Here is a 15,043-nt window from a genome sequence, read left to right on the forward strand (position 1 = left end):
TTGCTGGATACATATTCAAGGTTTTCCCCTGTTTGGTTCAACATTTAGGAAATAATTTTTTGTTTGTGAAGACTTAGAGTTTCTTTCCTATTTTGATGTGGTTTTACTTAGTGCCTGTTATTATGGCAAAAAAAGTCAATGTTTTGGGGTTAGTACTTTCTAACAGTAGTTTAGTCTAGAACTATTTTCTTTTTTATATCTGGCATACTCTCCCTGTTTTGGCGTCTACTAGGAATCCTTCATTCTAGATATTTATTTCTTATGCAGTCTTCCCATGTGAGATTTGCACCTTTTTTGTGTGACATCAGAAATGGGAAGCCAATTAGACACATTTACCTCAATTATCTATGCTCTTCTAAAAACACCTGACTTTCTTCTACATATTGCTAAAGTTGATGTGTGAAACTGGTCAATGTTTTAAAAAAATTGTTCAACATCATCATTTCTATTCCCTATCCTCTATTTCCCCCTTCCTGATCTTGCCAATTAGACAAAAAAGGAAAAAGCAACCCTCATAACAAATATCCATAGTATAGGAAAACTAATTCCACATTGACCATGCCCCAAAATGAATATTTCATTTTTCATTTAGAATCCACCATTTCTCAGGCAGGTGGTGGGATGCCTGTTTTATCTTTGGCCCTATAGAATCATTGTTTTTTAAGATTTTTAAAGTTGTTTTTTCTTCATAATGTTGTTGTAGAAATTATTCTGATAGATTTGTTCATTGTGTTTCACTTCATAGAGATCTTCCAAGTTTTTTTTCTGAAACTGTCAGTTTTGTTACTCCTTACAGTACAACAATATTCTGTTAGATTCATGTGCATAATTTGTTCAGGCATTACCCAGGTGAAATCTCCATTCATTTGATGTTAAGAAAAAACTGCCATGCATATTTTTGTACATCTGAGAGATGGATTATTTTGGAAAAATAAAGGAAAGAGAGTTTGGCATTGACTGAATTCCTTTTATCTACTGCATTTTTGCTTCTTTCTTCCTTTCATTGAATCCAGTTCCAAGACCCTCTGTAACCCATCAGAGATCACTTTTGCATGCTTGTTGATGTTCTTAGACATATATTTTTCTCTTTATTCTTTTGCCCTTTAACCAAGCTTTTTAAGTTAATCACTTACCCTTGTGGGAGGCAAAATATGTCAGTATTAATAAAAGCAAAAATAATTATTGTTTTTGCTATTATCATTTACTTTGGCTTCTCATAGAAATCTCTAAGTTCCTTTTTTTTTTAAAAAAAAAGTAGCTATACCAGCCTGACTACTATCTAATTGTACTATTCATGCAGATAGAGTCCTACACTCTATAATCACTATTCCTGTTGTCTTAGAATAGGATGCGTTCATTGTAAACAAAGCATGAATCTTCTTTTTCTATTACAAGTAGTCATATAGTCCTTTAAGAGCTAATAATGTTTGTTCTTCAGTTTTGAAGAAGACCACGACATCATGGAGGTAATGCCATGACAAGTATATGAATTGGATTTGAGTGAAGATGTGTTGTGCTAAGTCACCAGCCTCACTTTCTCCTCCAGAGCCATGTAGGTCCAGTGAGCAGATATGAATCAGTACAACTGGAAATGGCCCTGGATGGGAGACAGTCAGGGTTAAGTGACTTGCCCAAGGTCACACAGTAAGTATCAGAGTCTGGTTTTCCACTCCTGTCCTCCTGATTCCAAGGTCAGTGCTCTATCCACTGTACCTGCTAGCTGTTGGAAAGAGCATAATCAGACTAGAAGGAAAAAAATTCTTATTTCTGCCATTAATTTGTGTGACCTTTTGGTAATTCACTTTATTTCTTGAATCATTTCCTCAAATGCACAATGAATGGTATTGATTAGAGTTGACAATATATATTACCTATTAGCTCCAATTATTTTATTGGCTATTTACCTTGCCCAGAATTTTCTTACTCCACATTGTCTCTTGGCTTCCTATCCCTTCCTTCAATCACAACTAAAACTTCACTTTCTACAAGAATTAGTTCTTGGGGTGGCTAGGTGGCAGAGTGGATAGAGCACCAGCCCTGAATTCAGGAGTACCTGAGTTCAAATCCGGCCTCAGACACTTAATAATTACCTAGCTGTGTGGCTTTGGACAAGCCACTTAACCCCATTTGCCTTGCAAAAACCTTAAAAAAAAAAGGAATTAGTTCTTGATCCTAATTAATGCCTTCTTGATTTTGATTATCTCCAGTGTATCACATATACATATCTATCTATATCTATATCTATCTATCTATCTATCTATCTATCTATATCTATATCTATCTATCTATTATTTGTGCACAATTTTTTGTCATTGTCTTATTAGAATGTAAGTTTTTGAGACTAGGGATTTGTTTAGTTTTCCTTTTGTCTTTTTTTTGGTTTGTGTTTTGCCTTTCTTTACATCCCCAGTGTTTCACAGATGCTTATTTTAAGCTTATTGGCATTCTGTGATCCTGTGACTTCTAATGATTAGAGACTACAAGGCAGCCCATTCATTTTTTCAGATGTACCTTTTTATTAGACAGTTCTTCTTCATAATGTGTCAAAACCTATATCACTTTTGTTCCAATTCACTGGTCTGAGTTATGTTTTCTGGAATCTCATAGAATAAGGTTAATACCTTCTCCATGTCACAGTTCTTAAAATGTTAAAGATCACAGATGTTGAACCTGAATAACATGCATTTGTCAATATAATGAGTACTCAAATGTCTTTGTTGGTTTATAGACAATTTTACCCTATGTAGCTTCTTGAATTTACAACCAAGAATGACTCCTAGATGTTAAATATTATTGGTAAAAAACTAGGTTCCATTCATTTTATTATATGAGCATAAACTCTACTGATGTTGAAAAGGAAATTTTTTTTTAAAAAGTGAGTCAAGAAGTTTCATAGCTACAAACTATGCCAGGTTTTTACAGTTTTTAACAAGTATTAGTCTTTGTGATATTCTTTCTTATTAAAAGATTATATGTTATCACATATATACTTAGTTGGCATCTGTTAGGAAAAGAGTTCTAGTAAGTCATCATTTTTAAGTGGATAGCTCTGAGAATCTTTGAATAGTTTTACATTGAATATTTTTCAACTGAAGTTAGGAATGGCTATTTCTGAGTGTTTCTTTATATTTAAGAAATATTTTGAAATGACATTTATATATATAAGTATAATATATGATAAAGTATTGAGAAGCAAGAAATTAAAATTTAAAACTTAATGACATTTGTTCTGGTATTTATAGTCATGCTAAACAATTTCTTTTATTATGAGGAAATTATTAGTCCCAAACAAGTTCATCTTTCCTCTATAATAGGTAATATTATCCCCCAACACCCATCCCCTGGATTTATCCATCATGTTATTTTGGATGTCTATCATAATACAGAATATATTTGAAATCTGCCTCAAAAAAACAAAATGTGCAATATATGACAATGCAGCATTTGATGATGAGAGATAACATATATAATAGGTGGTAAGTGGGCATATACCTACAATAATGCAAATCCAGAGAAACTACAGTCCTAGTATCTTATCAAAATGATAAACATTTATTATTTTAGTGTATTTATGAATCTTTTAACTGGTAAAGTGAATTCATTTGACTTAATGAAATGATGAAAATATGATAATGTATATACTTTTCCTCCCAACTTAATTAGTATTTTAAAAAATTTCTTTGATGCTTTTTCAATGTATGGGCTAAGTTAAGATCATGTCTTGCACTTCTAATTTTTGAAATTATTTGAAAACATACTTAAAGCCAGAGATAAAAAAAAGACTGTAGTGATTTTATAGAATGCCAAAGTTTTATGATGGGACAAAACAGAGAAGGAGCATTTCATGAGTCCAGCCATATTTGTATTAGAAGCTATATTGGATAGTAATTAAAGACAACATGCATTACTATTTCTGGCAGGATTAATTTTTGATTAGTTCAGATATCTTTGGAGAGTATCTAAGCTAGTAATTTCCCAGAAATAACCCTTTAGCTAAATCTTTGTTTTAGTTGTAAACATTGCTATCATATCAATTTATCATCGTATCATCAATGTATCATCAATGTGTCATCATATCAATATATCATCCTCCAGACACATCATTTATAAACCTTTAATGAGTTCTTTAAGCTTCAGTTTGAGAGATTGCTTTCTCAATTTTCTTGATATCATTTACTAAGATCTATTACCTACTATCTCAAACTAGAGTGATCATTTAAGAACAAAGTGTTCTAGTTTCTAAATTAAATTCTCTATTACCAAATTAACAATGAAACTTATATAACTTCTAGCAATGTAAATGAAATTTTAAAGTAAGATAGAATAATCATAATTTCCTAAATGTGACTAGGAATTACAGATTGGACTTGGAGATAGGACGATCTACTTCAAATTTGCCCTCAGATGCTTATTAGTTCTATAATTCTGGGCAAATAAATGAACTTTAAGTTTCATTTGTAAATTAATGATGATAAAATATATACTTCATAGAGTTATAAGGATTCTATACACATGTAAACCTTAAATTACTACTTAACTGTTTATTATTACAGATTTTGTTGTTTTTGAGACAGCTCTATACTTAAAGCAAGAACTAACTGCCTTATTGTTATAGAATCCCTAATTGCTTCAAAGTTATTGATTCTGTTGGTTAGAAGTCTTCTGTTTATATGTCCTTTATCAAATATTTCCACTCCAGTGTTACTATTTTTGTTGTTGTTGCTGCTGTTTTATTGTTTGAATTAAGCTTTGCTTTTGAATTACAGGTACTAACAGTAGATATATGGTTTCAACAAATGTATGTTTCTATTAAGTAAAGATATAAATACAAAATGTCTTAGTCTTTGTGTTAACAGCTCCTATTTGTGTGATACAAAAGTAAAGGAAGTCACTTTACTCATAACAACCCTGTTAGACAGGATGGTATAAATATTATTTCCTCCAGTCTAAAGAAAAACAAATGAAGTCCAGAAAACTGACTTAACTGTGATTTTTGTGTGGAAACATTATTAATAAGTTCCTGAGACAGGAGTTAATTCAGTTGTCATCACTTTGAGAAGGCTAAAGTTCTATTAACTCAACTATACTTACTATTGCCTGAAAAACTGTACTTAAAATTTTCAAGGTCAAAGAAAGAACATTACAAGACAATATCTCCTGTTTTTTACTTTTTTCCCCTCAATGAAACATCATTGAGTGAAGAACTAGAAACCTATCCTATTTCTTCTTTGTCCCATTCTGAACTAAAGGATTCTCTACCTAACCCCATTCATATTGAAGAGTTAATTAATTATTGACTTGCTTCTATCAGGAAAATTTTAATGACTTTTGATTGTTCTTCCTTTTTCCTAGAAAAAATGTTTTTATCCATTTATTAAAACTAAAAATATTTAAGCATTCTAATATTTTAAATAATTGACAGTATTTTTCATCATAGTAATATATTTGAGGAAATATTTAAGCTAATCCATCATTTTGATGGATTCTTGAAGTCATAGATATAACAGTTTATCCCTCCAACAATCCATATTTAACACATTGTGGACTTTTTGTCCATATCTCCCTCTTACCCATGACTAGGCCAATCTTTTTCAGTCATATATTTCCGATGACATCCTTGCTGGCATTTCTTTTATACGGTAATGTGTTTTAAACAGTATGTGTGCCTTTGTATGGCTTTCAACTTTAATTCTTCCAAGATGGCCTATAAATGACTATTTAGGGACAACTAGCTGGCACAGTGGATAGAACACTGACCCTGGAGTCAGGAGGACCTCAGACACTTAATTGCCTAGCTGTGTGACCTTGGGCAACTTAACCCCATTGCCTTAAATATTTTTTTAAAATAATTATTTAGTTATTCCTATCTACTATTACATGAACTCCTGTATAAAAGCAGAAGCTTCTATAAGAAAAACTCCTATAGAAGTTTCGACTTATAAAAGTTTAGTCTAGGTGCCAACTATAAAGTGGTCACTGATGTAGACTATGTATGTGTATAAATAATGTATAAAGATGGTTCCTAGTTTATTAACATTGCACATATTTGATATATTATTTACTACAAACAGAGCACTAGAACATGATCCCTAGCCTGTTAGGTGAGAAGCCTCTGGAGGTTTTATGGCAAATGTGAACAGAAGTTGCCTGGGATTAAAAGAACAGAGGAGTAATGAAATACATAGAGGGATTAACTCCATCAAATATATGATATATATATATATATATTATATACACACATAACTATATATGCTTTGTGTGCATGTATGTATGTATTTGTCTGTCTGTCTATCTATATCTATCCATATATTATTCCCATCAACTCATTAAACATAGATTTGCAATATATATTCTTAGAGGTAGTACTTCCATTTATGAAGTCCTGGAATTTTCAAATTTGTATATGCATGTGTGTGTCCTTTGTGTGTATATCTATATTTACACATGAACATATATATGTGAATGTGCATATATATGTGTGTATGGATATGTATTCATTAGAAGCACTAAATTGTTGAGCAGGAAAACAGCAAATTCTTTTAGCAAATTTATTAATTTTCATAAAAAATGACCATATATAAATGGGGTAGCTTAGTTTCATTATTCAAATTCATGTTAATATTTTATAGAACTTATGGTAATGATCTTATATAAATATATGATTATAATAATGAGGTTTTCATAGCTCATTTACCAAAATCATTATTTGTGAAAGTATTCTAGATAGGAATCATTGAAATTACACTCAACCCTTAATATTTACAAAACATTGTGAATCATTTTGTGTAGTTTTTATTGAGGTTATAGTCTTCAGGATGAAAAGGTTCAAAATTAATTTGATTTATTGAGATAATTAAATGTTTTATAAGAATTTAAATTTGTAGAAATGACTGCTGAAATCTGATTATATTTTAAGTGTACATATATTTCTGGAAGTGAAAGTGAATACTAATAGCCTATTATAAAAAATAATTGTCATAGAAATAATTGACCCTTCTTCCTTCAATGAAATATTTCTTTAAATTAGTCCAAGAAAACATATAAATTAAATTCAGAGTTTCATGTCAGCTTTCATATATTTGAAACTGAAAAATAATAAGTCCTAGATTATAACAAATTGGGGAAGTACTCCTTGGTTTTGCAAATAAAGAACAGAAATTTGAAGTATTATATATTAGCATAATGCTTTGCATATGGTAGATACTTAATTTTATTTGATTGATTTGAATTGAATTATATTCTATAGGATCAAAAGTGATTCTGTAGAGAGGAAAATGAGATTTCCATGGAAGTAAAACATATTTGACATACTTCAAGCATTGCAAAACCCCCAATTCAAAGAATACCTTGTGCTTGGCAACATTTCTCTCAACATTTACACAAAGAACCAGTAGGCAAGATTTTATTCTTTGATTATTTATTTTCTCTTTAAAACTTCAACTCTGATGTTTATTATGCATAATGAGGTTTTTGAAATCAGAGGCTATCAAGCTCCCATCGTTTTATGCCCAGTTCTTATTATAGAATTTTATGATTTAGAAGTAGAAAGGTCTTTGGCTATCACCTAGTTCTATGTAGAACATAGGACCTGAAGTCAAGAAGACCTGAATCCCTCCTTAATCAGCAGTTATAAAATGGTGGTAATAATAATATGTATCTCAGAGTATTGTTGTGAAAAATCAAATGAGTTAACACATATCTAATGCTTTGCAAATTTTAAAACAGCATGAAAATATTGGCTATCTTCATTATCACCATCACTACCACCTCCATTAACATCATCCTTTCCTCGTCATATTAGTTGTAAAATAAAGTCATTAAAACCTTCAAGGATTGAATGACATTTCCAAGAACAAATAAGCAAGTAACACTGTCAGGTTTCCAGTCTTTGTTCTTTGACATTAAATCCAGAGTGCTTTTCACCAAGTGATGCTAATATGCCTTTGTTTCCCCATTGATTAGCACTTAATAAATTACAGCACCTTTATATGATATCATGAAAAGATCCTTAGAGGTTGACAAGTACAAAAAAAAAAGAAACAAATTTTAAAAATGGTGTGGATATGAATATTACCTAATTTTATAGAGCATAGTGCATGGAGTCAAGAAGATCTAAGTTTGAATCTTGTCTCAGACACTTATTAGTTGTGTGATCATGGTCTAGTCAATGTTTTGAAGAAACAGAAATGTTGCTAGGTAGAAAAATGTATACAGTGTTGGGTCTGGGGTTAGGAGGATTTATCTTCCTGAATTCACATCAGCCATCTGACACTTACTAATTGTCTGACTTAGGGTCTGCTTCAGTTCCTCATTTTTACAATGATCTAGAAAAGGAACTAATAAACTATTTCAGTATCTCTGACAAGATAACCCCAAATGGGATCACTTAGAGTAAAAGACATAACTAAAAGGACTCAACACCAACAAATACCAAAGTCTAATTACACTAGTAGTCTGGGTCCCTAAGGCACTACTGCTATATCAACTGTCAGGGAACTAAGGGTAGCTTAAAAGATTGGGGTGCAATGTGATCCATCCAGTAATCATTTGATATTAGTCAGTCAGACATCAGTAGATGTCACTTTCTCTCTTCTCATTCTCTTCTTAACCTCTCACAATCTGTCTTCTTCATCAATTAACTGAAACTGCTCTCTGCAAAATTACTAATTACTCCTAGTTGCCAAATTCAATTATCTCAGTTTTCATTCTCCTTGACCTTTCTTCAGCCTTTGAAGCTGCTGCTGACTCTCTCCTACTTGATACTCTTTTCTTTCTAGGATTTTGGGACACCATTTTCTCCTGGTTCTCTTCTTATCTCTCTGACCTCTCCTTTCTCCTTTACTACATTCTCTTCTGGATCATGCCCTTTAACTGTAGGTAAAAGGACTATCCTGTCTTCTTCCTCCATAGCACAATATACTTGATGATCTCATTGGTTCCAATGGATTTTATTATTATCAGTGCTCTTGATTCTAAGTTCTATTTATTCTAGCTTACCTTCTTTACTAACCTCCAGTTTTACATCTCCAATTGCCTTTCAGATATCTTGAGCTAGGTGTCCAGTAGACATGCTAAACTCACAATATTGAAAAACAACTATTATCTTTCCCCCTAAAACCTTCCCCACCCCTCTACTTTCCTTATTACTATAGATAGCAATACCATCCTCCCAGAGGAACTCCTCAGGTTCACAGCCTAGGAATCTTCCTGGATTCCTCACTATCTATATCATGTTCTATCTCTTAACTATTCTATCAATCTCATCTTTGTAACATCTTTTGAAAGTGTCCCCTTGTCTCCTCTGACACTCCCACCACTTCTAATGTAGGTCTTGATCATCTCATATCTGAATTATTTTCCATAGCCTGTTGGTGGGTGTGGTAACTCACTTCTCCCCACTCCAATCAACACTATCCCTCCACTAAAGTGAATTTCCTAAAATACAGATCTTATCATGTCACCCCACCACCACCACTACAACCCCCTCAACATACTCCAATGACCCTTAGTTGCCTCCAGGATCAAATTTAAAATTTTCTTTTGAATATTCAAGGCAGTTCATATGACTCTCTACCTTTTCAGTTTTTTTCTAATACCTTACTTGCAAACATCTACTCTTCAATCCAATCTGTCTGTCTTTCTGCCTGTTCCATGAACAAGACAATCCATCTCTTAGCTTCAGACATCTCTGTTTCCCCATATCTAGACTGTTCCCCTCCTCTATCCTAATTACTGACCTCTCTGGCTCCTTTTGAGGCTCTATTAAAATCTGACCTTATACAAGAAGCTCTCCCCAATCCTTCTTGATTCCAGTGCCTCCTTTCTGTTAATAATTTATTATTTATCATGTATAGAGTTTGCATTGTAAATATTTCTTTGAATATTGTCTCCTCCATTAGATTCTCTCTATTCTTTCAGGATAAGGACTGTTTTTTGTCTTTTAATATCACTTAGCACTTTGGGACTTAGCAGGCTATTAATAAATGATTATATATATATATATATATATATATATATATATATATATATACCATAATGTATATTACAAAATTCAAGGAAAAGTGGGGTCAAACTTAGATAGTATAAATTGTTTAGGAACAACTACTAACTCTTCAACATAACTGCTTTGTGAATGAAATGGTTTTTCTACTGGGTTCCTTGTAGAACCTGAATCTTTCTTTCTTAATCAACTCCATACTTATCGTGAGCATCTAATGAAAAGTCGGTATCAGTCAGTCATTGATGTTGTAAAGGTTATTAATGAAATGCTAAAGAGAAGTATAAATCCTTTGGTCTTCATATGTTCACAAAATCCTCTTCCAGTGAAGGGATGAAAGACCAGACAGGCAATTCCTTCTGAGAGAAGATATATTTTCCTGCTCCACCATCAGACACTAAAAACTTTTGGATTTGCATTAGTTTTTTATTTAATAGGGGAACCATAGCAATTGACCAAGTAAGTCCATCAACTTTAAAAAATAATTTTCTGGTTTCACCTAGCTGATTTATTTTACTTAATAGATGCCTATTTCTTATCCATTCTTATTGATTGATCTTATCTTTTTAAAGTCAGTTAGGTAATTGTCTAGGCTGACTTGTTCCTTTACAAATGAATGACCTTGGGTGGCTAGGTGGCTTAGTGGATAAAGCACTAGCCTTGGAGTCAGGAGTACCCGGGTTCATATCAGGTCTCAGACACTTAATAATTACCTAGCTGTGTGGCCTTGGACAAACCACTTGACTCCATTTGCCTTGCAAAAACCTAAAAAAAAAAAAAAAGCAAACAAACCCAAATGAATGACCTTTCTTTACCAAAGAAAGTTTAGATACATATCACTATTATTTCCAGAAATTAAACCAAATTTGTTTAACTTATCCATGGAAAAGGGCAATGAAATGGAGAACTATTTAGATCCTGACCTTAATGTGAAATTTATTATTCTCCATATTTTCCTATTACTTTTTTATTTTTTGAGAATCACTGTTGAAGTACTTTTAGTAATGCTCCAATGTCCCTTCTAGTTCTAACTTTCTGTAAACCAGAGAAATATCCATGAGGTGATAGCAATCTTAGAAATCATCTAATGCACCCCATTAATTGTGCCAATCAGGAAACAGAGAAAAAAATTATTTCAGGATACAACAAATATCAATAACAGAACCAGGATCTGCACCCAGAGTCATTAGTCCCAAATCCAATATACATTTTTTAATATCATGTTTCTTATTTTTAGAATCCATTATTCTAGTGCAGGAAAACAATTCCTAGAATTGAAATTACTATAAATTGTAGTAAATAACAAATTTTAAATATTGTACTTAATGGAAAGGAAAACCTTAATTAAAATGATAAAATTTTGAAAAAAAATTGAGAGATGTATCAAAGTTTATAAATCATAACTAATTTTATAAAATAAATTATTGCTTTTGTCATTGTTTTCCCCTAAACTAATGTTAAGCATTGTTTTATAAAAACAGCCTACCTTGAAAACTGATAAGTGAGCATTAGTACCTATTTGAGAGCAAGTTTGGAATTTAGTCTTTCTTCTATTTGTCTAAATTGAGATCCATTGAAAGCCTAAGAAAAGCTACAAATCTTTTGTTTGCATTTTATTATGTGAATGATCATTATTGTTTTATTTTGAACTAAATAAAATAACCATTGAAGTTATCTGTTTCTAACATATTACATATGAAATGTTTACCTCTTAGGATAAATATTAATATTCTACTATATGAGCTATAAGGTGTTAACTCTTATTTCCCTTTCGCTAAAATGAAACAAAAGTTAGTTTTATAAAGGAAGTTTAATTCTCTCTATGATCTTACCAAAACCCATGGGTGGATGGCTTCCTTACAAATACCAACATTGACCCAACATTTTAGGGCATTTTTTATACAGCTTACACAAAGAGCAGTAAAACTTTAGATAGCCAAACAATGAGATTTAACATAGATGACAAGGTTGTATAGATACAGTTCTCTTAAATCTTACAATATTTACTGAAAATTCCTATGGATAAGAATTCCACTTATGCTAAAGAGTAAATGTAAACAACAATGTAAGTTCAATGTAATGAAGAATAAATGTAAACAACAATAGGATTTTCTTTCTGCTCATCAAGGATTTCCCTAATCTTGAAGTTTGTTGATCAAGGTACTAACATTATGAAACCAGATAGTATTGACACAGGTATAGTCAACATCTTTGGATACAGGCCTTACATAGAAGACTGCATTTTATAACCCTTAGTTAAAGGTTAAGAGAAAAACTTTTGATCAGGAATATATTGCTCAAGAAATATTAATTCCATCTTAAAGAATACCATGTTAGACAAAGGCAATTATATTATTTAAGGGGAAGGGGAATTTCAGTACTAAAGCTGACTCCAATCAGGATCCTAATAGTTACAGTTCAGTATTAGAAAAAAATGAGACATTTACAGGTCATGTAACATATATTTTAAAAAAAGAGATTTCCTTTCCCTTAGCAGGAGATAAAGAATGAAAGGCATTGATGATGCCTCAAGTTAATTTAGATCAGAGAAGTTTCCTAGTCTGAGTTATAGAGCATAATCTATCAGTCAAGCATGAATCACTGGAGTTGCATGTGGAGCTGTTTTCAGACAACCAGAAACTGATATCAGCATTCCAAACCCAACACCTGAATCAACCATGAATCTAAACTGATCTCATTAACTCCTAAGAAAAATCTAGTCTGACTTTCACATGTGGATAGATTCAAATATGCTCCTATTACAGGTGAGCAACTGCCAGGAGATTATTTGGGAAAAAATAATAATAGTGGTGAAGAAGAAAGAAAGAAGAAAGAAGAAAGAAGAAAGAAGAAAGAAGAAGAGAAGGAGAAGGAGAAGAAGAATGAGAAAGAAGTAGAAGGAGAAAGAAGAAGAGGAAAAGTTAGAAGATTAAGAAAAAGAAGAAAGAAGAAGAAAGAAGAAGAGGAAAGTTAGAAAGATTAAGAAGAAGAAGAAAGAAAAAGAAGAAAGTTAGAAAGAAGATTAAGAAGATGTCAATAAATTATTTTCTAACATACTCAGATAAGAGCAGATTAAAAAGTTCAGGAGGGAACACAAACAAGCAAGTCAATGTTGTTACTATCACATTAAACTTTGATACATATATATATATATATATATATATATATATATGCGCACCTATATAGCTATAGGTAATTAATTCATGGTTTCCAATATAATAATCTTATTCTGATCTGTTTGGTATATGGAAATGTTTCTTGTTTGTTAATTTTTAGTTCATATTTCTGATGTATAATATGACAGTCAAGGAACAGAAGACACACACACACACACACACATTCCCACAAGAAAACTATAGCTAAGAGATCAGTATATAATGAAATGAACAGAAAAGTTAAGGGTTAGCTAAAATGATTATTCTAGAACTTTACTGATAAGGGTTAGGGGAGTTATCAGTTATTTCATCAAAAGATTTTTAAGATGGAATTAGAGGGTAAATGTGATTAGCAAATATCTGGATTATTGAAAGACCATGGTAATAAAGTTAATGTCTCACAATTACATATATGTTTTCAAATAGTAAAATCTGTTAAAACATGCTTGCAAAGTGACTAAAAAGGAAGCAAAAATAAAAATAAAAAAGATAGTAGTCAGTGAATTAAAGAAAGATTTCTTTTGAATTTAAAAAAAAACACCATCGAATCTCAAGTTTGGAAGGAACCTCTGGCTGTCTAATCCAACTGCAGCTTATCTCTCCTTCAATATTTTCTACAATTCCCTCTATTACATCTTTGATAATTGGTCATTCAGCCTTTGCTAGACAATCTCGTAAACTGCAATCTACCTCCTGAGGTAGGCTCTCACATTTTTTGAAAACACGTAATTGATATAACATTTTTCCTTATATCGGCCTTGAATCGGCCCCTTTCTAATTTTGTCCAAGTGCTTCATGTTCTGCTTGCTGGGGCCATAGGGAAAAAGTCTAGCTGCAATCTCTCACCTGCTCATTACCTCTTAGCTCCTCAGTGAAGTGGTATATAGATAGCATATTTTCTCTTTTAAGATAATGAAATCTTGCATTGAAAGTTTAAAGTCAGAGTGAAAATTGACCCAATCAAATTTGGAAAACATTTTATGGAAGGTTCAGGTAAAGAAATCTATAAAAACACAATTGAATTGAGTTTATGATTCATAATCTGTTTCATGTACAGTAAGGGCACACTTAGCAACAGTATCTGTTGTAACATATTTTTTCTAAAGGGTAAACTGATTCAGTATTTTTGACCATAGCATCATAAAACTACATGTGCAGTCTATTTTTTTTTGTTTTTAGCAATAACAGAATCCATCTAGTGTCAAACAAAAAACCAATACAATATATCCTAAATAAAGAGGATTTTTTTTCAGAACTAGCTCTAGACATCTTTCAATCCTTGGAATAATTTCTGTGTTAATGTGCAGAAATATATCCAAGTGATAAATTGTATGAAAAGCAGGTGGTATTTCAATAACATCATAAAATTTTTCTCTAATTACAGAATGACATAAAAACTCTAAAGAAGTGGATGGCAGAAGTTGATGTTTTCTTGAAGGAGGAATGGCCGGCTCTTGGGGATTCAGAAGCTCTGGAAAAACAACTGGAACAGTGCACAGTAAGAAATATTTATATAAATGTCAGAGTAGTTGGTTATATAAAAATGAGAAATAGCCAAGCTTAAACCCTTTATACAAACCTCATTTGACCACTAAATTTTCATGATATAGTATTTTAAAATTCAATTTTAAGCAAGAGAAAAAATGTACTACAAGTGACTTGTTGAATCATAATAGCAAATTATTAGTAGGCAGTGATGTGATGTAGGGGATAAAGTTTGGTTGTGGAGTCAAAAAGAACTGAATTCAAAATCTGTCCACAGACATTTATGAGCTTTGTCATTCCAGACAAGGCACTTGATTTCTATCCATCTTAGTTTCCTTATCTATAAAATGGTGCTAATAAAATTTCTGCTTCCTAGAATTACTATGAGAAACAAAAGTCATAATAT

General features: G+C 31.8%; 1 protein-coding gene across 7 annotated transcripts in view; it reads left to right on the forward strand.

Annotated features, from left to right (window-relative positions):
- The window catches only part of DMD (dystrophin), a 2,282,785-nt gene that overhangs the window by 845,975 nt on the left and 1,421,767 nt on the right, over window positions 1-15,043 (forward strand). For all 7 annotated transcript variants that reach the window (XM_074220296.1, XM_074220284.1, XM_074220285.1 and 4 more), the window contains one exon: window positions 14,537-14,650. In XM_074220296.1, the coding sequence (XP_074076397.1) occupies window positions 14,537-14,650 (114 nt within the window). The remainder of the gene's footprint in view (window positions 1-14,536; window positions 14,651-15,043) is intronic.

Source organism: Macrotis lagotis, chromosome 1 (assembly GCF_037893015.1).
Source record: "Macrotis lagotis isolate mMagLag1 chromosome 1, bilby.v1.9.chrom.fasta, whole genome shotgun sequence".
Classification (NCBI taxonomy): domain Eukaryota; kingdom Metazoa; phylum Chordata; class Mammalia; order Peramelemorphia; family Peramelidae; genus Macrotis; species Macrotis lagotis.